At 36.9% G+C, this 26,934-nt stretch overlaps 1 protein-coding gene across 1 annotated transcript; it reads left to right on the top strand.

The window, feature by feature from the left end:
- The first annotated feature begins 57 nt into the window (after window positions 1-57).
- On the top strand, window positions 58-26,917 carry apold1b (apolipoprotein L domain containing 1b). Its single transcript, XM_079810688.1, has 12 exons — window positions 58-240; window positions 4,913-4,960; window positions 10,916-10,960; window positions 11,282-11,341; window positions 11,685-11,735; window positions 11,827-11,862; window positions 17,135-17,194; window positions 21,086-21,139; window positions 21,216-21,255; window positions 21,329-21,380; window positions 22,971-23,385; window positions 25,155-26,917. The coding sequence occupies exons 2-12, from the start codon at window positions 4,925-4,927 to the stop codon at window positions 25,650-25,652; spliced, it is 1,347 nt and encodes a 448-aa protein (XP_079666814.1). The 5' UTR covers window positions 58-240; window positions 4,913-4,924; the 3' UTR covers window positions 25,653-26,917.
- The last annotated feature ends 17 nt before the right edge of the window (window positions 26,918-26,934 follow it).

Here is a 26,934-nt window from a genome sequence, read left to right as displayed (position 1 = left end):
TCAAGAGCTCAAGATCGAGTGGAAAATCATATTTGTGCAAACACGCCCCGCGATCATGTGCTTTCTCAAGGAAGAGTCGGTGGACTTCAGGGAAAGGTTAACTGCTCACCTCAGGAACTGTTCTCAGTTTAGTTTCGACTCTCCAGAACAACTGAAGACACAAACCGTTCGTCCGTTTGTTTTTGTTTTCTTTTGGAAGAGATATAAAGGGAACACGGTCGCAATCGGAGCATTGTGAAGGTGAGAGATGTGTGTGTTTTGTCGAGTGTTGTGTGTTTTGTCATGAAACTTCAGTGCCTTTAAGGGGAAGTTGAAAGAGGAAATGTCTCATTAGCATTGCAAGCTGGGGAACTTTTGTTATGTTTATGGTTTGGTCTTTGAACGCATGTGTTAGAGATCTGCTTTCATAACACGCGTGCGCGCGTCCAAACGAAACTCGCGCATTCCGTCGCCTGAAGCGAAAGCTCCTTCGGCTATTAGTCCATAAGCTCATTAATATTCATGAGCATAGCCTTCCCCTCAGGACTTGTCTGCTGACTACGCCCTCGTTGCTCAACGAATCAAATGTTTTTGCGTTCGGAAGTGTCAACTTAACAACAGAATAACTTGCTGTCCTTTTCTGTCAGTGGTTTGTCTTTGGTTTGACGCACAGCCGCGAGCGGGCGTGTTTTCGCCTGTTGATTCCCAGTAAGCCTCATGATCCCCTTTAAAAGGAAACCGCGTTCCTGTGGAAGCCCATTTCCGCCACACTGGACAAACTAATCATGCTGTGGGAGCTAATCTATGAGATAAAGTTGAAATAATAAAATAAAATCGAAATGATGACTTTACTAAGGTTATGTCTGACATTTTTGACAAAATTGAGTATTTCTTTATATTGTGTTTTTTGTTAGTTAAATGTACATTTTTTTTATTTATTAAACAGAAAGGTTTCATCTACAAAGTCGAACTCTAACTTGGTTCCATTCGTGAGCCAATCAGCACTTCTGTTGCACACAAGTGGACCAATGAGCTGTTTAAAGACTGTTTAGACACCCAGAAGCCCATATACACTCATTAAAGCTTCCATTTATTCTATCTATCCATCATCCATCCGCCCACCAGTTCATCCATCTATCCATCCATCCACCCGTCTGTCCATCCATCCATCCATCCACCCGTCTGTACATCCATCCATCCATCCATCCATCCGTTCATCCATCTATCCATCCATCCATCCATCCATCCATCCATCCGTTCATCCATCCATCCATCCGTTCATCCATCTATCCATCCATCCACCTGTCCATCCATCCATCCGTTCATCCATCTATCCATCCATCCACCCGTCCATCCACCCATCCATCCATTCATCCATCTATCCATCCATCCGTTCATCCATCTATCCATTCATCCACCCACCCGTCCATCCATTCATCCATCTATCCATCCACCCGTCCGTCCGTCCATCCATCCATTCATCCATCCATCCGTTCATCCATCTATCCATCCACGCACCCGCCCACCTGTCCATCTATCCATCCATCCACCCGTCCATCCATCCATCCATTCATCCATCCATCCGTTCATCCATCTATCCATTCATCCACCCACCCGTCCATCCATCCACCTGTTCGTCCGTCTGTCCATCCATCCATCCATCCATCCATCCATCCATCCATCCATCCATCTATCCATCCATCCATCCATCCATCCACCTGTCCGTCCGGCCGTCTGTCCATCCATCCACCCGTTCATCCATCGATCCGTTCATCCATCTATCCATTCATCCACCCGCCCATCCACCTGTCCGTCCGTCTGTCCATCCATCCATCCGTTCATCCATCTATCCATTCATCCACCCGCCCATCCACCTGTCCGTCCGTCTGTCCATCCATCCATCCATCCATCCATTCATCCATCCATCCATCCACCTGTCCGTCCGTCTGTCCATCCATCCATCCGTTCATCCATCTATCCATTCATCCACCCGCCCATCCACCTGTCCGTCCGTCTGTCCATCCATCCATCCGTTCATCCATCTATCCATTCATCCACCCGCCCATCCACCTGTCCGTCCGTCTGTCCATCCATCCATCCATCCATCCATCCATTCATCCATCCATCCATCCACCTGTCCGTCCGTCTGTCCATCCATCCATCCGTTCATCCATCTATCCATTCATCCACCCGCCCATCCACCTGTCCGTCCGTCTGTCCATCCATCCATCCGTTCATCCATCTATCCATTCATCCACCCGCCCATCCACCTGTCCGTCCGTCTGTCCATCCATCCATCCATCCATCCATTCATCCATCCATCCATCCACCTGTCCGTCCGTCTGTCCATCCATCCATCCGTTCATCCATCTATCCATTCATCCACCCGCCCATCCACCTGTCCGTCCGTCTGTCCATCCATCCATCCGTTCATCCATCCATCCATCCATCCATCCATCCGTTCATCCATCCATCCATCCATCCATCCATCTACCCAAGGCTTCCTCATCTGGGATGATTTATGCTCCTAATGATGAATAAATGCACACACACACACACACACACACACACACACTAACCCATGAGCTTGATAATGTTGCAGACGTGTTTTACGTGTTTTTTGTGCATTCATTGACTCGTCTCTGAGTCGATCTCATTTGATTCATTTGGATTGAGACTTTCATTTCAGTTTCTTGTTCATTATGGGATCCTCACACACAGCCGTCTAAGAAAAGCTGCTCCACTAGAGGGCAGTGTCCGGCTAAAGCTAAAGCTAAAGCTAAAGCTAAAGCTACTGTGTACAGCCAAGAGAAACTAAAACTCAAGCCAGCATCAGAGTGTGCTATGCTGATCTCTAGAGAGACACTTCCTGTCTAAACCTAAAGGAACTGAAACTAACGTGTTTAATTATCCTCCATATTCCTTCCCTAAATGAGCATCTGCACTGGACTCAATCTGCACCACTGCTAAACTTCAGCAAGACTATACATATCTGTCCTAAAAGAGGAAATACACGTCAGAGAAAGCATTACATTGAACTCTCTCATACATGTCGACTCATTGTTACAACACTGGTTTTGTGTTTTAAAACATGATGAATTAACTCTGTCTCTGGAACATTATTGTTAATGTTTTGCGGGAGAAAGTGGAAAGTGATTTTAGAATTAGAGGTTCTTTCTGTATTTGGCCTTTTTTGTTTATTCGAATTTCATTTTTTATTGTCTTGATTTTAATTTAGCATGTCAAATTTGTCATAATTTTAACTTAATAAAAAAGTCTAAATTGACATTAAAGTCAATTTTTTTTTCTATTAATTATGACCTACTGTATGTCCTAATTATGACATACTAAGTCATACATTTTTCTTTTTATGTGTAATAATTAGGACACAAGTCAAAACTATGAGGTAAAATTTGAATTGAAAAGTAGAAATGACATACCAAGTTAATTATGACGTGAAGTTGAAAATCTAAATTATGACTGACTTTAAGTCAGAATTTTTATGAAAAAAAGTCGAAATTGATGTCGTTAAAGTCATTTTAATTTGAATATTTAAATTATGACCGTCAAAATTATGAGGTAAAATCAAAATTATGACTAACATTTCATAATAAAACAATTTTATGTCATAATTCCAACCTTTTGTCAGAATTATGGCAATGATTTATGAATTAGGTTAAAAGTTTACTTTTTAATGTCATAATTTCAATTTGCCGTCATCATTTTGACTTCATAAAAAGTCTAATTTGACATGATTAGTCATAATTTTGACTTTGTCGAAATATTACCTCACGATTGAGACTTTTTGTCAAAAATTTTGTTTTTTAGTCTATTAATTATGACCAACTGTATGTCCTAATTATGACTTCTTTCTTAATTTCATGACATTTTATGTCCTAATTATGTCATTTTTATATGTAATAATTAGGACACAAGTCAAAATTATGAGGTAAAATTTTTATTGAAAACTAGAAATTACATACCAAGTTAATTATGAGGTAAAGTTGAAATCTAAATTATGACTATTTCTATTTAGTGTCATAATTTTGAAAAGTCAAAATTGATGTGATTAAAGTCATAATTAACGATAATTATGATTTTGTCTCATTTTTAATTTGAATATATAAATTATGACAGTCAAAATTATGAGGTAAAATCAAAATTATGACTTTGACATTTCATAATTTATATTTTTTATGTCATAATTCCAACCTTTTGTCAGAATTATGGCAAATGTCATCATTTCAATTTGCCGTCATCATTTTGACTAAATTGAAATCATTAAAGTCATAATTTTTACTATATATAAATATTACCTCATGACTTGTCAAAATAATTTTTTTTGTCTATTAATTATGACCTACTGTATGTCCTAATTTTGACTTTTTTCCTAATTTCATGACATTATGAGATGCATGTCAAAACTATGACTTGATGAGATTTACAGATTTCTTTTGTTCTGTTCAAAACTACGTCCGCCAACAGAATAAAACAATTTCAATTTCATAATTTCTAACCCGTCTGAAAGCGATAATAACATCAAGTTTGGCCAATGTTAACTTCTGCCCTTTAAATTAAGTTAGAGAACCCCGATCCCACATTATGACCTCTTAATATGCGTGAGCCGGCTGTGTTGGATCTGTGTGTTGTTGTTGTGTGAAAGATAAAAATAGTCCTTAGGACATTAGGACACTCATCATCTGGAGTGTGTGGAGTGTGCATGTGCGTCATCATCAGTGTGACTGTAAACACAGCTCAGGTATGTCTGATCTACTCATGCCTTTGAGTATAGAGTTGTGTATAGTGTTACGTGTTTACTCTATAGACCCACTCTACACACAGGCAGATCAGCCGGTTCAGCCGGCGCTGATGTAGAAATGAGCTCCTCTGGCATGAAGAGGCTGTTGAGTGATTAAACCTGTTTGTTTGGCAGGAAGGACTGGTGATGCAGGAACTCTTTAAACCAGCGGCTCCTCCACAGGTAACCGCACACAACCCTCATGACCTGATCAGTCATGGCCCCCTGAACATTGCATTCAGAAAAACTCACAGTTCACATCATTAAAGTCATAATTGATAGGTAGTTTACATTTCAAGGTTGGAATTAAGTTTTAATTAAGATTTTGACCTAATTATGACATAGTATGTCATAAATTGGACTTTTTAAGTCAACATTTTTACTTGTTATGTGTCATAATTAGGACATAAATCAAATTATGAGTCAAAATTATGATTTAAAATTGAAAAGTAGAAATTATGACATACTAAGTTAATTATGAGGTTGAAGTTGAAATAAAAAAAATAGAAATGTTGACTTTGACACGTCATAATTCAAACTTTTTGTCAGTTATGAGTATAATTTCTACATAATTAGGACATAATTCGAAATTAGGACATAAAAAGTCAAATTTATGACATACTAAGTCAAAATGTGTACTTGTTATGTCATAATTAGGACATAAATCGAAATTATGAGTCAAAATTATGATTTAAAATTGAAAAGTAGAAATTATGACATACTAAGTTAATTATGAGGTAAAATTGAAATTAAAAGTAGAAATGTTGACTTTGACATGTCATAATTCAAACTTTTTCTCAGTTATGAGCATAATTTCTACATAATTAGGACTTAATTCGAAATTAGGACATAAAAAGTCAAATTTATGACAGTCAAAATTTGTACTTGTTTTATGCCATAATTAGGACATAAATCGAAATTGAGTCAAAATTATGATTTAAAATTTAAAAGTTGAAATTTTGACATACTAAGTTAATTATGAGGTTGAAGTTTAAATAAAAAAGTTGAAATGTTGACTTTGACATGTCATAATTCAAACTTTTTGTCAGAGTTATGAGTATTATTTTTACATAATTAGGACATAAGTAGAAATTATGACATAAAAAGTCAAACTTATGAGATAAAATTGAAATTAAAAGTAGAAATGTTGAAAGTCAAAATAAAAAGTCAAATTTATGACATACTAAGTCAAAATTTGTACTTGTTATATGTTATAATTAGGACATAAATCTAAATTATGATTTAAAATGTAAAAGCAGAAATTATGACATACTAAGTTAATTATGAGGTTGAAGTTGAAATAAAAAAATTGAAATTTTGACTTTGACATGTCATAATTAAAACTTTTTGTCAGTTATGAGAATAATTTCTACATAATTAAGATATAATTCGAAATTAGGACATAAAAAGTCAAACTTATGAGGTAAAATTGAAATTAAAAGTAGAAATGTTGACTTTGACATGTCATAGCTGACAAAAAGTTTGAATTATGACTTTGTCATAACTTCTATTTAGTATATCATAATGGCAAATTGTTTTGACTTTTCATAAAAAAACTCAAAATTGACATCATTAAATTCATAACCGAGAGGTAGTTTAAATTACAAGGTGGAAATTAAGTTTTAATTAAGATTTTTAACCTATTAATTATGACTTTGTCATATTTTCATTTCCTAATTATGACATAAAAAGTCAAATTTATGACATACTAAGTCAACATTTTTACTTGTTATATGTCATAATTAGGACAAAAATCGAAATTATGAGTCAAAATTATGACTTAAAATTGAAAAGTAGAAATTATGACAAGTTAATTATGAGGTTGAAGTTGAAATAAAAAATTGAAATTATGACTAACGCCATAATAAAATATTTTTTTGTTGGAGTTAAGAGTATAATTTCTACATAATTAGGACATAAGTAGAAATAATGACATAAAAAGTCAAACTTATGGGGTAAAATTTTAATTAAAAGTAGAAATGTTGACTTTGACACGTCATAATTCAAACTTTTTGTCAGTTATGAGTATAATTTCTACATAATTAGGATATAATTCGAAATTGACATAAAAAGTCAAATTTATGACATACTAAGTCAACATTTTTACTTGTTGTGTTATAATTAGGACATAAATCAAAATTATGAGTCAAAATTATGATTTAAAATTGAAAAGTAGAAATTATGACATACTAAGTTAATTATGAGGTTGAAGTTTGAATAAAAAAATTGAAATGTTGACTTTGACATGTCATAATTCAAACTTTTTGTATACACTCACCTAAAGGATTATTAGGAACACCTGTTCAATTTCTCATTAATGCAATTATCTAATCAACCAATCACATGGCAGTGTCTTCAATGCATTTAGGGGTGTGGTCCTGGTCAAGACAATCTCCTGAACTCCACACTGAATGTCGGAATGGGAAAGAAAGGTGATTTAAGCAACTTTGAGCGTGGCATGGTTGTTGGTGCCAGACGGGCCGGTCTGAGTATTTCACAATCTGCTCAGTTACTGGGATTTTCACACACAACCATTTCTAGGGTTTACAAAGAATGGAGTGAAAAGGGAAAATCATCCAGTGTGCAGCAGTCCTGTGGGCGAAAATGCCTTGTTGATGCTAGAGGTCAGAGGAGAATGGGCCGACTGATTCAAGCTGATAGAAGAGCAACTTTGACTGAAATAACCACTCGTTACAACCGAGGTCTGCAGCAAAGCATTTGTGAAGCCACAACACACACAACCTTGAGGCGGATGGGCTACAACAGCAGAAGACCCCACCGGGTACCACTCATCTCCACTACAAAGAGGAGAAAGAGGATACAATTTGCACAAGCTCACCAAAATCGGACAGTTGAAGACTGGAAAAATGTTGCCTGGTCTGATGAGTCTGGATTTCTGTTGAGACATTCAGATGTTAGAGTCAGAATTTGGCGTAAACAGAATGAGAACATGGATCCATCATGCCTTGTTACCACTGTGCAGGCTGGTGGTGGTGGTGTAATGGTGTGGGGGATGTTTTCTTGGCACACTTTAGGCCCCTTAGTGCCAATTGGGCATGGTTTAAATGCCACGGCCTACCTGAGCATTGTTTCTGCCCATGTCCATCCCTTTATGACCACCATGTCCCCATCCTCTGATGGCTACTTCCAGCAGGATAATGCACCATGTCACCTTGTTGCCTCTGGCTTGGCGTGCTCAGTTGGGGACACTACATTTTTCAACTAAACATCGAAATAAATCTAAATAATAAACTAAATTAACCATTTAAACTAAATTACTGATCGAATTATTGATCTAAAGCCCACACTGTCACTGTATGATAATTGAAATGAACTGATGACATCAGCGTTTTTTCCAGAATGGCTATAAAGCTGAATAAAATTATGCTGCATTATTTTCCTGTTTAACACTGTAAAGCTGCTTTGAAACAATCTACATTGTTTTTATACCAATACTGACCTTTCTCTTGTCTCCCCTGCAGTGTTTGAACGATTTGAACCTGTGTCTTTATCACGCCTTTCTGAGGTGATGCAGGGGATGTCGCCCACCAACTGCCCCCTCGATATTATCCCAACCAAGGTGCTCAGACAGGTCTTTGATACTGTTGGGCCATGCGTCCTCTCGCTTATTAACAGCTGCCTCAGCTCAGGGATTGTCCCAACTGTCTTCAAACACGCAGTGGTCAGACCACTTTTAAAAAAACCCAACCTGGATCCTGACATTTTGTCTAATTTTAGACCCGTCTCTCATTTACCATTTTTATCGAAGGTCCTAGAAAAAGTTGTTCTATCACAGTTACAGCCTTTTTTAGAAAATAACTCGATTTTAGAAAAGTTTCAATCTGGTTTTAGGTCACGACATAGCACTGAGTCTGCGCTGCTGAAAGTCCACAACGACATCCTTTTATCCCTTGATGCCAAAAGATCTGTGCTGTTGGTGATGCTGGATCTAACAGCAGCTTTTGACACTGTGGACCATTCCGTGCTTATCGCCCGCCTTGCTCAACAGGTCGGCCTCAAGGGTTCAGTCCTGCAGTGGTTTTGCTCCTACTGGAACAACAGGAGCTTTTCTGTGGTGATGGATGACTTTACATCATCCACTGCTCCTCTGTCCTCCGGAGTGCCACAAGGATCCATTCTTGGCCCTGTTCTATTCTCACTGTACATGTTGCCTCTTGGTTCCATTATTGCTAAGCACAATCTTTCTTTCCACCTATATGCAGACGACCTCCAGGTCTATATGCCTGTGCTTCCAAATGATGGTTCAGCTCTAGACACCTTGCATAGCTGCTTGTCTGATATTAAACAATGGCTTTCATGAAACTTTCTTCATTTGAATGAGAGTAAAACGGAATACATAATTTTTGGTTCCTCTGTTTTACACCACGATTCATCATCAAACACAACCCCTCAAGTCTGTGAGGCCATAAAGAATCTCGGGGTGATTTTTGACAGAGAACTGAATTTTAACAAACAAATTAACTCTTTAGTAAAAGCAAGCTTTTTCCAGCTGCGACTTTTAGCCAAAGTAAAGCCTTTTCTGTGCCGCAGTGATCTAGAAAAGGCAATTCATGCTTTTATCAGCACACGCATTGATTATTGTAACGCACTCTACATTGGCATCACACAGTCTTCACTCCACCGTCTCCAACTGGTACAGAATGCAGCTGCTCGCCTTTTAACCAATACATCTAGACACAGCCACATTAGCCCAGTTCTCTGTTCTCTCCACTGGCTCCCAGTTCATTATCGTATTGATTTTAAAATTTTAATGTTTGCCTTTAAAGCTCTTAATGGCCTTGCGCCACCTTATTTATCAGAGATTTTAAGTGTCCACCGTCCAAACAGAGCCCTCCGGTCAGCTGAGATGAGGCTAGTTGTTCCGAGGTCCCGCTACAAGCAGTGGGGCAATCGTTCATTTGCTTTTGCTGCTCCTAAACTCTGGAACACTTTACCTGTTGACCTGCGTGTTCTTACAGACCTGGCCCTGTTCAAGTCCAGGTTAAAAACGCTTTTATTTAGATTGGCCTTTAACATACTGTAGCACTGTGTCACTTTGAATTTTTATTTGTATTTTTGTGTAACTGTTCCTTTGGTTATTGCTTAATGTATTAATACATTATATATTGTCGATGCTCTTCTGTTTTAAATGTAAAGCACCTTGGTCCTCCTCTTGGTTGTTGGAAGGTGCTATACAAATAAAGTTTGATTGATTGATTGATTGTTAAAAGCGCTATATAAATAAAGTTAACTTGACTTGACAAAGCTCCAATCATTTCAAACTGGTTTCTTGAACATGACAATGAGTTCACTGGACTAAAATGGCCCCACAGTCACCAGATCTCAACCCATTAGAGCATCTTTGGGATGTGGTGGAACGGGAGCTTCGTGCCCTGGATGTGCATCCCACAAATCTCCATCAACTGCAAGATGCTCTCCTATCAATATGGGCCGACATTTCTAAAGAATGCTTTCAGCACCTTGATGAATCAATGCCACGCAGAATTAAGGCAGTTCTGAAGGCCAAAGGGGGTCAAACACAGTATTAGTGTGTGTTCCTAATAATCCTTTAGGTGAGTGTAATTTCTACATAATTAGGATATAATACGAAATTTGGACATAAAAAGTCAAACTTATGAGGTAAAATTGAATTTAAAAGTAGAAATGTTGACTTTGACTTGTCATAATTCAAACTTTTTGTCAGAGTTATGAGTATAATTTCTACATAATTAGGACATAATTCAAAATTGGACATAAAAAGGACACAACATTTTCACAAAATTATGACTTGAAATTGAAAAGTAGAAATTATGAAATACTAAGTTAATTATGTGGTTGAAGTTTAAATAAAAAAATTTAAATTTTGACTTGCATATGTCAAAATTAAAAATGACAAATTCACAGGAAGTTCCCGGTCATAATTATTCACTGGAAATACAGTAATAATAATTCCTCAAACTCTTAGTTCTCTGTGTCTGGTCTTATGACATATTAAATATAAACCAGAATGTGCAGTTTTTTGTACATTCATTGTAAAGTGACCTAATAATCATCATCATCATCATCATTTTTATTATTATTTTTATCATTATTATTATTATTATTATGAGTGCAGTTGATGTAGTTTTCTACCCTCAGAGCTCAACGACAACCAAAGCTTCAGGAAATGCTGTCAGCACACAGGTGAGGTGTGTGTGTGTGTGTGTGTGTGTGTGTGTGTGTGTGTGTGTGTGTGTGTGTGTGTGTGTGTGTGTGTGTGTGTGTGTGTGTGTGTGTGTGTGTGTTGTTTGAGGACGCACCGTGAGCCGCAGCTCATCCTCCCGGACAGCAGAGGCAGCGTTCGAGCACCGCCACTGAAAATATATAACACTAACGTTTATATATATTATTTGTTTCATTGATTTAGTTTTTGTCAATAATGAACTATAATAACCTAACATTATTAATAATAGTGATGTGATCATTACAATTTTGGTTATTTATTTGTTCCTTTTTTATTTTCAGGAACCTGGAATGATCATGGGATTTATTCACAAACTAAACCCGTTCAGGTTTTCCTCACAGGTACACACACACACACACACACACACACACACACACACACACAGGGTTTTTTGTGAAATGTGGGGACATTCCATAGGCGTAATGGTTTTTATACCGTACAAACCGTATTTTCTATCCCCTTACACTGACCCTAAACCTACCCAACACACACACACACACACACTCTCACACTCTCTCTCTCACACACACACACACTCTCTCTCTCTCTCTCTGTCACTCACTCACACACACACACACACACACACACACACACACACAGCTCCTTAAGGTCTCAGCACAATCCGTCCTCCGCTCAGCAGTAATGTTTGTCTGTTTCAGCATCTCTCTCTCATCCGTTCTGCAGAACAAGAGTGATGAGCCTCAGAGCGTCTCCGCAGCCGAGCAGAACACACAGGTAACTGGCCTGAGGACACACACACACACACACTCGTGTGACTGCGTTCATGCATGGGTTCTGACTTCTGCTCTGTGTGTGTGTGTTTCAGGATCTCGCTGGGATGCATCTGAAGTCCCCCACTCAGGTACGAGAGTCTTGATTCGTCAGGATAGTTTGGGAGTTTGGGATCTGTGATCTGTGTGATTATATTGAGTCCATCAGTCTGTTGTTCTCGATGAGGAAAGGACAGATCCGGTCGTCTGATTACATGAAATTAAAGGAGTGTGAAATATGCGGGTTTTGCCATCAGAGACACTGAAGTGTGTGTGTAAACACACTCGCGTCTGACCGGCTGATCTGTTTTCTCTGGGGTAAAGTGCGTCAGTCTACGCATTCGTTTCTCTTTGGTTTGTTTGTGCTAAAGCTAAAGCAGACATGAACATTAATAAAAGCTATATAGACATTTTAAAAAATAATTATAAAAGATACAAAAAACACATCAAAACTACTAAAATTTAAAATATATGAATCAAATCTATAATAGTATGTTATTGAAACTAAAGCTGCATTGATTTAAACATAATAATAATATAATATATATATATATATATATATAATTTACTGGTGATGTTTTCTTTGACGAGTTTGAGTTTCTGTGGCTTTTCATTTATTTGAGATCATTTTACTTAACTTTTCCAAAAAGTCAATAATAGTGTTTTTAAAATAAAAATAACTAAAATAAAATAAAATATAAATTATTACAACATAATCATATGGGAAAAATGCATAGTAAAATATTAAGTCTTTATCAGTGTGTGTGTGTGTGTGTGTGTGTCTATGTGAATGAGTTTGAGTATGTGTGTGTGTGTGTGTGTGTGTGTGTGTGTGTGTGAGAGAGAGAGAGAGAGAGAGAGAGAGAGAGAGTGTGTGTGAGAGAGAGAGTGTGAGAGTGTGTGTGTGTGTGTGTGTGTGTGTGTGTGTGTGTGTGTGTGTGTGTGTGTGACAGTGTTGGGTAAGTTACTCTAAAAAGTAATTAATTAGTGTAATTCGATTAAATTACTCTCCCCAAAAAGCATTTAATTACTAGTTAATTAGTAATTACTAATTACTTTCTAAATCCTATCTCAACCTCGACTAGTTCAGCGATTTAAGGATATTAATTCATTCAATAAATGACATAAAACTACACAAATTATTCCTATTAACTGATCAAAGTATTACAAATGTGAGAGGCCTATGTGAGAGTTCCCCGAGTCACACTATAGCTTGATATTAACTTTTTTGCTCTCCAGTCACTGTGGCTAGTAGGTTTCCAAAGTTGCATTTTCACTGGCCACTGTTTTGTTGTTGGGAAATGTGTTGTGGGCAGAATGTGTCAGGTTTGAAGTAAGGATGAGACGGGGACTCAATCGCAGGAGAAATGATGGGCTTTATTATTAAAAAATTTGAACAAAACACAAACAAAAACAACCCTGAAGGGGAAAACATGACAAACAACTTGACGACTTAACTTGATTCGAGCAAGGAAACACACAAAGTTACATTCAATGACGATCCAGCACAGGACTGAAAACACAAGGGGAATAAATAGGGAAGCAAACAAAAGAGGGTAATGTTGGGAAGACGTGTGGGGCAAATGAACCAATAATCTGATAAGATGGGCGGGGTTAGACAATGGACAGGAGAGCACATAGCAAAAGGAAACGCGTGACAAGCCATGTGCTCACACAAAGACAAGACAAATACAGCAGTGTCAGGGCTCGGTCACAAAACCAAGCATAAACTAGACCGAAGTGACAGAACCCTGACAGTATGTAAATGAGCTGTACACACCCAAATCAAGCCTACATGGAATATAAAACATGACAGGTCCTCAAACGGGCCTCTTTAGCTGTGTGTGTAAGACATAGAAACACAAACACTGAAACTGTGTTTGTTTGAAACTACTTTCACTGCTGAAATAGAGCAAAAACAGTCAATCACTGTATGATGAATGAATGCATGTACATCGCAGTGATGACTGATCTGAACGCCTCTGATGATTAGACGCTGCATTCATAAGCTCAATAGAATCGCGTGTGATTGGTTATAATAAAACTACAAAAACTAAGCATTTAAATATCATCTTACGAAGACATATTATTGGCATATATTGATATTCATATGCATTTGATCTCATTGACTTGCATTACAAGCATCATAATTTAATTTAAATATCAGCATCTGCACCAAATTGCATATTTTTTGCTCTATTTCCACTGTAATTTCACTGAATTCAAACTGTGGGACGCCAATATGAAAAGGTACTCTTTCTCTGAACTTCTATCGCTGGATCTTCAATTGCCTCTTAGTGATTGTACTCAAAATGCCCTGAGAGCTTCGCAACTGTTGCGCCGGCCAAAATCGCAGCTCTCGCATGGGCTTATATAACTCGCCGGGGCTTGCTTGTATAAATATTCTGTGCTCCTACTCCCGGCGAGTTGGACATCGAAAGTCCCGTGGCGTTTGTAAGTCCAATCTATCTTTCCCACGTATGTCTCCTGAGAATAAGTACGGCAAGACTGCAATTTCTGAAATTAGACTTGCGCAATTAAATGTGCGTTCTATAAATAAGAAAGCAGCATCGCTTTATGATATAATTCTGGATGGAAAACTTGACTTTCTTTGTCTCAGCGAGACATGGCATCACCCAAATGACTGTTACAACTTGAACCTGGCCTTGCCACCTGGATATACATACATTGACAAACCTAGACTTACCGGTAAATGTGGTGGTATTGCAATTTTATACAAATCAGAACTGTCTGTTGCTTTAATCACTACACCTGAAATGTCTTCGTTTGAGTGCTTGGTTGTGAAAATGAATGGTAACTCCCCGATGCTTATCACACTTATTTATTGTCCTCCTAAGGTAACTTTTGTCTTTTTTTCTGAACTTGCTGAACTACTGACCCTGCTAAGTTCGAATTATTCAGATATTTGCTAATAGGGGACATGAATATCCATGTTGACAACCCAGACTGTTCTCAAACAGCAAATCTCATGCATATATTGGGCTGTTTTAATTTTGATCAGCATGTTGATTTCCCCACTCATAAATCTGGCCACACACTGGACTTGGTCTGCACAGTTGGTATAGATATAGACCAACTTAGAAACGACGAGCTACACTTCAGTGATCACAATTTATTAACTTGTGAATTTACCTCCACTGCCTCTTCAAAAGCTTCTTAAGAGAGTGTCATAACATTTAGGAATATCAAGAAAATTGATTCTCAGTTGCTCTTGAGCTCAATTGCTGAACTTCCTCTGACTGATTTTGTGGACAGTTACAACTCCGCCCTATCATCTATTCTTGATATTGTAGCACCATTGAAACAACGAGTCGTGTCTTTCACTAGATCATCCCCCTGGTTTACTGATGAGTTACGGGCACTTAAAACCCAGCAAAGAAAGATTGAGCGCTTGTATAGAAAAACTAGTCTTACTGTCCACAAATTAATGTTTGAAGAACAGCAAATGAAATATCATCTTGCCCTTCAATCCACCAGAGAGGAATATTACTCGCACATGATTAATGAAGGTGCAGGTAATCCAAGGTTGATGTTTAAAACAATTAACAAATTTCTTAAACCTCAAAACCAAAACATCTGTTCCTCTATTGAGATGTGTAACAAATTTCATAAATACTTTACAAGAAAGTTCAAGATATCTATAGCTCCATGGCTTATGATCCCTCTTGTCTATGAAACGAGATCCGTCCTACGCATTTATCTTCTACTTTCTCTAATTTTGTCACTGTTATCACAGATGCTATTTTAAAACTGGTCATGTCTATGAATTCATCTACATGCTCTCTTGACCCCATACCTACTGAGATTTTAAAAAAGTGTTTAACACTAGTTTGCCCTTCTATCACTGGTATAATTAATCACTCTTTATTAACTGGTCAGGTTCCTTCGGCCCTTAAGTTAGCTGCCATCACACCAGTCCCTAAAAAGAGTGGTTGTGATGTGGATGACTTGTCTAACTATAAGCCTACTGCCCATCTACCTTTTTTAGCTAAGGTCTTGGAACGAGTTGTAGCTGGCCAGCTACAGCAATACCTGTCCATCAACAATCTCCTAGAACCATTTCAGTCCGGATTTAGATCAGGCCATATTACTGAAACTGCTCTCGTCCGGGTCACAAATGATCTTCTTATTTCTGCTGATATGGGTGCCTGTAGCATCTTAGTATTGTTAGACATCACTGCTGCATTTGATACAATATCTCATGCTGTCCTTCTTGAAAGATTGTCTGTATGGCTAGGAATCTCTGGTACTGTATTAGAATGGTTTACATCTTATCTCACAAATCGATTTCAGTTTGTGTCTTTGGGGGAAAACAAATCTTTACCAACATTAGTTCAGCAGGGTGTCCCACAAGGGTCTGTGCTTGGTCCCATCTTATTTAGCATCTATATGTTGCCTCTGGGTAACATAATTTGTAAGTTTGGGTAAGGATTTCATTTTTATGCTGACGATACGCAGATCTACATCAGCATGCTCACCCTAACCCAAACCTCACGGTCACAGCCCTTAGCAACTGCTTGGATGAGATGATAACCTGGATGCACGAGAATTTTCTCAAGCTCAACCAGGCTAAGACAGAACTTCTCTTCGTCGGTACATCAACATCTCTCCTTAAAGGGTTAGTTCACCCAAAAATGTAAATTCTGTAATTAATGACTTACCCTCATGTCGTTCGACACCCGTAAGACCTCCGTTCATCTTCAGACACAAATGAAGATATTTTAGTTGAAATCTGATGGCTCTGAAAGGCCTCCATTGGCACAATGGCACTTTATATTCTCAAGACCCTTAAAAGGCACTAAAGACGTCGTTACAAAGTCCATCTCACTACAGTGGTTCTACAATAACTTTATGAATCGGCGATAATAGTTTTTGTGCGCAAAAAAACCCTAAATAACGACTTGCATAGTGATGACGATTTCAAAACAAGGCATCATGAAGCTTCGAAGCGTTATGAATCAGCGAGCCGATTCATGATTCGGATTGCGTGTCAAACCGCCAAACTGCTGAAATTTGGCGATTCAAACTGCTGAATCGACTCGCTGATTCATAATGCTTCGAAGCTTCATGATGCCTTGAAGCCTTGATACAATATATACAAAATTCAGCCGCCCGGTTATTGACACACACAAATACTCGTCAACATATTTCTCCGGTACTCTTTGATTTGCATTGGCTGCCGATACAAGCGCGTATCGAATTCAAAACCTTGGTTTTAACATATAAAGCCATTCATGGTTCCATTATATTAATATTTCATATGTCAGGCTTTACAGTGTAACTTTTTCCACCCTTCCCTTCAATGTGTTTATGATTTATTATGTTTCTGTATCACTTTTGCAGGAATGTGATGGAGGAGAGGCGACTTCATCCTTGACAGACGGAGAGTGTTTGGCCACACAGGTGTGTGTTCGTCTGTAAAGAGATCAATTTGACGACTCAAAGTTTCAAAGCCGCTCTACATGTTTAGAATATCTTTAATATTTTCATGCCTTATAGTCACATTTTACAGAGCTGGGCCATAATATAGTTTTTGAGATGATACATTAAAATTGAGACTTGTGTTTTTTACTGAAGTTAAAAGTATTTTATGGATTTCTGGGAATGTATTTTGAGTCACAGATGCATCGTAATCTTTGAATATCTCTTCACTGACGCATGGGAATTCATAATCAGAATCCTAATGTTAGTCATGTTAATATTTTGGAAATATGATAAATAAAATAAAATAAAAACGGACAAAAGCTATATAGACCTATAAAAAAAAGAAGGTATTATTAAAAATGTCGACAACGCAAAATAACTGAAAATGTAATTAAAATTAAAATGGAAAATATAACAATAAAAATGTATCTTTCTAAATATTAATAAATCTATAGTAGTTTATAAATGCTACAAAATAATATATAGCAGCAAACGTGTACTTCAACATTTAATCACTTATTAATAAATGTAATGTTTGACACACTATACAGATACATTTTAGTTAGTTGGTTATTTAGTTACTTAGTTGGTTACTTAGTCGGTTAATTAGTTGGTTGGTTACTTAGTTATCTATAGGGATGAAACGGTATGGAAATTTAACATCACGATTATAGTGACCCAAATTATCACGGTTATCAATATTATCACGGTTTTGTTCAAACGAGATGAAAGTGTTCAAAAAGAACAGATTCACACACTTAAAAAATTTCAACAAGTTTTATATTTGAAATTCAACAAACAACAAATAACTAAAGCAGCTCTATGCACTTTTTTTAAGCTAGATTCTGTGGGATTTCCTTCCTTAATGGCCGTCGTCAATAGCAATGCATAATGCATAAATAATAATAATTTGTCGTAAATATAATCTCTAATATTATCTCTGTAAATATATTCTCAAGCAATATTCTCATCAGTGTTCAGCAATGATGCATTTAAATCTAGCATGTTTTGTGTTAGAGCCCAAACAGTATCATAGTGAAATAATGCATATCCATATTTCCATATGATTTGACATTTATTTTATTAAATATCAAAATGTGTGCATCATACCTGACACCTAAATGATCACTTTACAGTCAGTTTTATGACTGTCATTCTCTTCAAATGCTATTGAAAGAGTTAGTTCACCCAAAAATGAAAATTCTGTCATTAATTACTCACCCTCATGTCGTTGGACACCTGTAAGACCTCCGTTCATATTCGGAACACAAATGAAGATATTTTAGTTGAAAGCTGATGGCTGAGAAAGGCTTCAGATAGGCCTCCATTGGCATTCAGTACATTGACACTTCCAAGACCCATAAAAGGCACTAAAAACGTCGTTACAAAGTCCATCTCACCACAGTGACTCTAAAATCATTTTACGATGCGACGACAATAGTTTTTGTGCGCAAAAAAAAAATCAAAATAACACCTTTATCCAACTTTTTCTTGACTTCCGTGTGTGCCTCCACGACGCATGCGCGAGAATATGACGTAGCGCCGGCGTTCAGGAATCCATGAAATACACACTTAAGCCCCATTTTGAGCACTACGCCGAGACCTAAAGCACGATCAATGTAGAATTCAACAGCTTAGATACGCGCGTCTTCCTCTGCTCGTAAACAAATCTCTTCTGGGTCATGTGTCTGAACGCCGGATCTGCGTCATATTCTCGCGCATGCGTCGTGGAGACACACACGGAAGTCGAGAACAAGTTGGATAAAGGTGTTATTTTGATTTTTTTTTGCGCACAAAAACTATTGTCGTCGCATCGTAAAATGATTGTAGAGCCACTGTGGTGAGATGGACTTTGTAACAACGTTTTTAGTGCCTTTCATGGATCTTGGAAGTGTCAATGTACTGAATGCCAATGGAGGCCTGTGTGAAGCCTTTCTCAGCCATCAGCTTTACACTAAAATATCTTCATTTGTGTCTGAAGATGAACGGAGGTCTGACGGGTGTCCAACGACATGAGGGTGAGGAATTAATGACAGAATTTTCATTTTTGGGTGAACTAACCCTTTAAGTCAGAAACGTGTATAACGTTACCAATGTTGTATGTAACTTTAGAGACGGCCCCTAAATTTGCCAGCGTTATGCCAGTCATATCAGATGCGCTGTGGTTCTGCTGTGTGTTTTAAAACTATTTTCGCTGCTGAAATAGAACAAAAACAGTCCATCACAGTATGATGAGTGAATCTCCTGCGTTCATCGCACTTTTATCTCTGCTTTGAGTGCAGATTTCAGCGAGTGAGCGCGACGCGCGCTCTGAACGCCTCTGATTATGAGACATTGAATTCATAAACTCAATATAAACACGTGTGAGTGGTATAATGCGCAACGCGATTATAACAGATGGCTTTTGAGAAGACTAAGTTCAACAGCCAGAGTGACTAGTGTGCAGCCGAAATAACGTTATACCCGCAAATGGCGGTTGTTAATGTCAAGCCCTGAATATTATCCCTTAAATGTCACCCTAGTCTTGTCTGAATTTGTTCGTTCGCTTCACGTTATTATTTGCCAGACGCAGTTTTGGTATTGAGGTCAAAGTCCACTTGCCTTGCGTTCGTAGTTTTGAAGTATTTCCCCTATTACAGCGACTTTCTTCTGGCATGTTCTGCAGACAAGGTGACCATCTTAGATTAAGTTTCCCTCAGGACTTTTGTAAAAGCCAAAATATGACCACGCCTCAGATTTGGTCCTTTTAGAGGCTGAACAATCTCCAGAGTGCTGTCACTGCCTTCTTCCATTTCTTCTCATTCAAAAACAGCGGTGCGCTGCGTCACACTGACGCTGACTGGACAAGATTTACAGCGAGTTTTCACAATCGTGATAATCACACGCGGTTTCAATGATAATAAAATTTTATACGATATTACTAACCGTCACTAAATTTTATCGTGGTTTATCGTGAAACCGGTAATCGTTTCATCCCTAGTTATCTAGTTGGTTATGTAGTTAGTTGGTTACGTAGTTAGTTGGTTTCTTAGTTTATTTACTTGGTTAGTTTTTTAGATGGTTACTTAGTTAGTTTATTTACTTAGTTGGTTACTTATTTAGTTAGTTGGTTACTTAGTTGGTTACTTATTTAGTTAGTTGGTTGCTTAGTTGGTTACTTAGTTAGTTTATTTACTCAGTTGGTTACTTATTTAGTTAGTTGGTTACTTAGTTTATTTACTCAGTTGGTTACTTATTTAGTTAGTTGGTTGCTTAGTTGGTTACTTAGTTAGTTTATTTAATTAGTTGGTTACTTAGTTTATTTAATTCGTTTATTTACTCAGTTGGTTACTTAGTTAGTTGGTTGGTTACTTAGTTAATTTATTTGCTTAGTTTATTTAATTAGTTGGTTACTTAGTTTATTTACTTAGTTTATTTAATTAGTTGGTTACTTAGTTAGTTGGTTGGTTATTTAGATGGTTGGTTGGTTGGTTACTTAGTTTATTTACTTAGTTGGTTACTTGGTTCGTTTATTTACTTAGTTGGTTACTTAGTTTATTTAATTAGTTGGTTACTTAGTTAGTTTATTTACTTAGTTTATTTAATTAGTTGGTTTTAGTTGGTTGGTTAATTAGTTAAAGATAAGTCAGATAAAGTGCCACACTAAATTGAAACCTTTTGGAAATATGACTGGAATCCTATTTGAGCTGGAGCTTCAATGGCCTGTTATTGCTTTCAATTACATGCAAGAACTCATGAGTACAAATTCACAACTTCAATGTTTTATTGCGAAAGGTTTGCGGCCTTGCGTTGTTGTTGTTGTTGTTGAAAAGCTCATGCATCAGTGTTTTGTAAGCCTGTAAGAATCATCGCTCACTGTTTGATTTCCAGAGCAGCTCTGCTGAAGTTCACACTGCTGTCGGGAATCCTCTGGACGATGAAGATGTAAGTCAAAGCTCGAGTTTAGTCCTTGATTGCTAGTGTTTGGTGTTAGAGAACTGAGTCTGTGTTTCATTGACAGGATGAAGACGGTTTGCTGGATTGGTGGAGAACAGTGGAAGGTATGTTCTTTAAAGTTCAGGCGTTTGACTCGTGTTTAATCTTGCAGTGACCGGTTTATGTTTTATTCATCAGGTTGGGGCGAATGGAATGATTCACAACAGTTTAAAGATGAAGATGGAGAACGGTGAGGAAGATTCATAATTATATTACATTTTATAAGAAAAAAGACCTTTCTTTAAGTGTTACTGAAATGTGTTTTATTATATTATTTATATATTAAATTAAAAATACTAAAAACATTTGTGTTAAATAAAATAAAATAAACATTAACTGATATAAAATAAATGTTTTCATAATATATATTCAAAATATTAATTTATAATTATAATAGCAAACATGTACTCTAACAGTTAATCACTTAATAGTAAATGTAATGTAACTATATAGATTAATTGTTAGTTACTTAGTTGTTTTTTTTAGTTTATTAGTTGGTTTAGTTAGTTAATTAGTTGGTTACATAGTTGGTTATTTAGTTTATTAGTTGGTTTAGTTAGTTGTGTAGTTCGTTTATGTGTTAGCTAGATAGAGAATTGGTTAGTTAGTTAAATGTTTAGTTAATTAGTTAGATGTTTAGTCAGTCAGTTAGTTAGTTGGTTAGATAGTTGGTTATTTATTTAGTTAGTTAGTTAGTTAGTTAGTTAGTTAGTTAGTTAATTAGATGTTTAGTCAGTCAGTTAGTTACTTACTTAGTTAGATGTTTAGTTAATTAGTTAGATGTTTAGTCAGACAGTCAGTCAATTAGTTAATTAGTTACTTAGTTAGATGTTTAGTCAGTCAGTCAGTTAGTTACTTAGATGTTTAGTTAATTAGTTAGATGTTTAGTCAGACAGTTAGTTAGTTAGTTAGTTAGTTAGTTAGTTAGTTAGTTAGTTAGTTAGTTAGTTAGTTAGTTAGTTAGTTAGTTAGTTAGTTAGTTAGTTAGTTAGTTAGTTAGATGTTTAGTCAGTCAGTCAGTCAGTTAGTTACTTAGTTAGATGTTTAGTTAATTAGTTAGATGTTTAGTCAGACAGACAGTTAGTTAGTTAGTTAGTTAGATAGATAGATGTTTAGTCAGTCAGTCAGTTATTTAGTTAGATGTTTAGTTAATTAGATGTTTAGTCAGTCAGTCAGTCAGTCAGTCAGTTAGTTAGTTAGTTAGTTAGTTAGTTACTTAGTTAGATGTTTAGTTAATTATATGTTTAGTCAGTCAGTCAGTCAGTCAGTCAGTCAGTTAGTTAGTTAGATGTTTAGTAAGTCAGTCAGTCAGTTAGGTAGTTAGTTAGTTACTTAGATGTTTAGTTAATTATATGTTTAGTCAGTCAGTCAGTCAGTCAGCCAGTTAGTTAGTTAGATGTTTAGTTAATTAGATGTTTAGTAAGTCAGTCAGTCAGTTAGGTAGTTAGTTAGTTACTTAGATGTTTAGTTAATTAGATGTTTAGTCAAACAGTCAGTCGGTCGGTCGGTCAGTTAGTTAGTTTGTTGGTTACTTTCACACTGATAAGAAAAAAAGCGAGTTGGTCGTGCCGGTGCGACCGTCGACCTCTAGGGGTTCATATATAAAACTAAAACTATAAAAACATTTTTGTTAAATGAAATTAAATAAACGTTAACTGAAATAAAATGAAATTTAAAAAAAAAATCTGTTAGATGTCAATTTACTAAAACTGAAATAAATATCAATAAAAGCCAAAACTGCGAGTTAGTTACTTAAGTGAAAGATGTCTCTGTCTGCCAGAGCGGTCGAAGCTGTTGCCAGCCGGGTGTTCATGGCGGCCAAGTTGTTCGTTCACCTGCTGAACCAGCGGGAGGCGTCGCTGCAGCAGCGGATACTCCAGCTCCTGGCTTTAGCGGACGCGGCGGACAGCTTCCACAAGAAGACGGTGACCGCTAGCGTGGGCGGCGGGGTGGCCAGCGTAGCCGGAAGCATCACCACCATCACCGGCCTGGTTCTGGCGCCCTTCACCTTCGGGACGTCCCTCATCGTGACGGCTGTGGGCATCGGTGTGGCGACCGCCGGGGGCGTGACCTCGGCCTCGGCTAACATCACAGACACGGTTCACTCCAACACGGACCGGAAGAAGGTGGAGAAGATGATCCAAGACTATCAGCAGGAAATTCAGGATATTAAAGAATGCCTGGAATTTCTGCAGGTCAGACGCGTTTGTTTTAGTGCTGTCAAAATGCTCATGCTCATGCTCCGCTTGTCACCAAAAAAACAATATAATAGAAACTCTTCTAAACTATTATAGCAAAACAATAAACATTAAGTATATCATTTTAGCATTTACTCTCCCTTTTTAAGTGTCATGATGTCAAAGCATGCTGGGAAATAGAAATGCCAGCTCAGTTTCAGTAAAATGTAAGTTTGTCTAAATCAAAAGAAACAAGTTCATAAAACTCAAAACAATGAAACAATTCTGATGACTTAAAATGTGTCCGTTTTGTGAACTCAAAAGAAGAAGAAAGTTGTAAATACTCACCAAAGTTCATTTGATTGAACTCATTTGTTTCATTTTAATTTGGCTTTACTCAAACCAATTCATTATTTTGAGCGTTAGGGTATACAGTGCACATTCATTTGGAGATTAAATGTGAAATTATTAAAATATAAAAATATATTTAAAAAAAACTTTAATGTTTTAATAATTGAAAAAACAAATTTTATATGAACCTTTGTTATATTGATGTATTATTAAAATATTTAGAATTAGTTTTGATCTTTTCTCTTTTAATTTTCATTTTAGTTAAAGTTTTAGCCATTTTGTTGCATGTTTTTGAATTTTATTAAACTGAACATAAATGTGAAATTTTGCCTTTGCAACTAGATGAAACTAAATCATTTAAAATAAACGTATATAAACAAATTTTTAAAATTTTTATTTTTTATGGTTTTAGTTTTAGTTAATAATAACCATGACTGTTTTTTTTAAACCGTTATTTTACTGTATTATATATTTGTTTTCTGTTTTAGTTATTTTAGTGCTTGTTTTATCATGTTGTCACTTTTATTAGTTTTCTTTTAAATATCTATATTGTTTTATTGTTATTATTATTAGTTTATTGTAATTTTAGTACTTCAAATAAAACTGAACATAAATGAGAAACATTTTCTTGGAACTAGATGCAATAAAATACGTTTAAATTAAACATTAAGTGAAGTAAAATATTAAAAATATATATTTTATTTCAAGTAATGAAATTGTTTTTATGGTTTTAGTTAATGATAATAACCCTGGTACTAGCACATGAGAAGAAAGTTGGATTTACGGTTTTATTTCTAACAATATGTTTTGTAAAATAGTAAAAAGTGTAAACAACTCATTAAAAATTGGTATAAAAAAATATTTTTAATCATTAATGCACTATTATAGTTTCAATTAATATTAAGTTTGAAATTAAAAATTTTGAAGTTTAAGTAATTTTTTTTGTTTGTTTATAAAATTGGACCCACTTTATATTAGGTGGCCTTAACTACTATGTACTAACATTTTAATTAATAATTTGATACAATGCACTTATTGTGTACATACATGTCTTTACATTGTACTTACATTTAAAAAAATACCTGCATGTAATTACGTCTGTAATTAATTTCTGTAGTAACATTTGTAATTACACAGTTGACACTTCCCTTACAGGCATTGTAAAACGAAGACAAGGAAATTATTCTCAAACATCTCTGTGTTTGATCCACAAGTATTTACGCGAGCCGCCTTGTATTGTTGTAAGAGAATGTAGTTTGACAGGATCATCCGCTGTTTTTAAACAACCGGCTGTTGTCTGATCGTGTGGATGTGTTTCTGTTGTGTGTATGAATACAATGGCCAATCAGAGATTAGATTAGTCACTGCTGATCTGCTGATTTCATCACTCTCCTTCCTTCTAATTAAATATGTCTCTCTTCCTCCGGTTTCACCAGGCCGGGATGGCGACTCTGGAGGAGTGGAACTTCGAGCAGTACGTGGACAGCATCTCCAGAAAGGCTCTCAACCAGAACGTCAAGCACGTGCTGAAGGAGGGCGGCCGGGCCGGGAAAGCGCTGCTCGTCAACACGGAGAACCTCATCAACACCGTCCAGGTGCTCAGCGTGGCGGGAGGAGCGGCCAAAGCCGCGCAGGTCCTCAGCGTCACCACCGGCGTCATGTCCGGCCTCTTCCTCGCTCTCGACCTCTTCTTCCTGGCCAAGGGGTCGCTGGAGCTGCGCAAGGGCGCCAAGACCGAGTTCGCGGCCAAGATCAGGGAGGTTTGCAAGGAGCTCCGGGACGGACTCCAGGAGCTGAAGAGAATCCAACAGCAGCTGCAGAAAACCCTGGACGGGGTTGAGATCGAGGAGGAGGAGGAGGAGGAGGAGGAGGAGGAGGAGGAGGAGGAGGAAGGTGGTGATGATGATGAAGAACTGACAAAAGAGTCCAGCTAGAGGAATAAGCATAGATGAGCAAGAATACATATTAATAATAATTTAAATATGTTTTATTAAAATTGTTTGTAAGTTGCTTTGGATAAAAGTCTCGGCTAAATGCATAAAAGTACATAAATACGTATTTTATAGACTCACGGTCAAAAATTTGGAATAATTACGATTTTTCTTTTAATTAATTGTTCATTATTTATTTATTATTATTATTATAATTGATGAAGATTAAGCAGTAATGATGCTTTGATCACAGGAATAAATTACACTATACTATATATTCACATATATAGATAAATTGGTGAGCAGAAGAGAAAATCGTAATTATTCCAACCTTTTGTCTGGTAGTGTATACATTATAAATATAAATCGAAATATTTCCACTGTTTGCCAAATGTCATTAGACCAGGGGTAGTGAACGTTAATCCTGGAGAGCCACTGTCCTGCAGAGTTTAGATCCAACCCTAATCAAACACACCTGAAGCTAATCAAGGTCTTCAGGATTACTAAAGTTACAGGCAGGTGAGGGTTTGTTTCAGGGTTGGAGCTAAACTCTGCAGGGCAGTGGCTCTCCAGGATCAACGTTCCCTACCCCTGCATTAGACAGTAGTTTAGAGCTAGTTATGCAGAGTCCAAATAAGGGCTGGTCAAATAATGATAAGAGAGGATCAGTAACTCTTTGATATCCTATGCAATCAACAACATAGTGCCATGTTACATACTGTGACATATTATTCCTCAATTTAAATCTGAAACTGCTCAGGTATGATGGGTTCTTACATTTCAGCTCCTTATATGTTCAGTTCAGTGGTTGTAAAAATAGCACACAAACAGCAGTCACATGACTCCTTTTCTCAGCACTGGTCAGGACGGACCAATCACAGTCTTTCTGTCACCACTAGAGGGCAGGTCCACCAAACACCAGTAATGTATTGTAATTTAAAGAATTGCATATATTTACAGTTAACCACATATATTTGCTGAGAAAGTCCTCCAAATGATTTATGACATTGACTGGACAAACCGGATTTTTAGAAGTCAAGTCTAATTGTTTTAAAACACCTTCACTGTAGTAAACAGGAAAATAAGCGTGTTAATGTTGCCAAAGTATTCAGTTATGACACTAATTCAGCTGTAAAGCAGCTCTAAAAAGACAATCGTGTCATTACTGAGCTCTTTTAAATGCCCCATACATCAACAGTCTATCACTAACCTACAGGTTGATCCATCAGTCTGTCCCATTAAAATGAAACGTCACATGACGTTTTTATGTTTTCCTCCTGTGTTA

The sequence above is a fragment of the Gobio gobio genome, assembly GCF_949357685.1.
Source record: "Gobio gobio genome assembly, chromosome: 2".
Lineage (NCBI taxonomy): Eukaryota > Metazoa > Chordata > Actinopteri > Cypriniformes > Gobionidae > Gobio > Gobio gobio.
The sequence above is the reverse complement of the archived record's forward strand: the minus strand, read 5'-3'. Positions and strand labels throughout refer to the sequence as shown.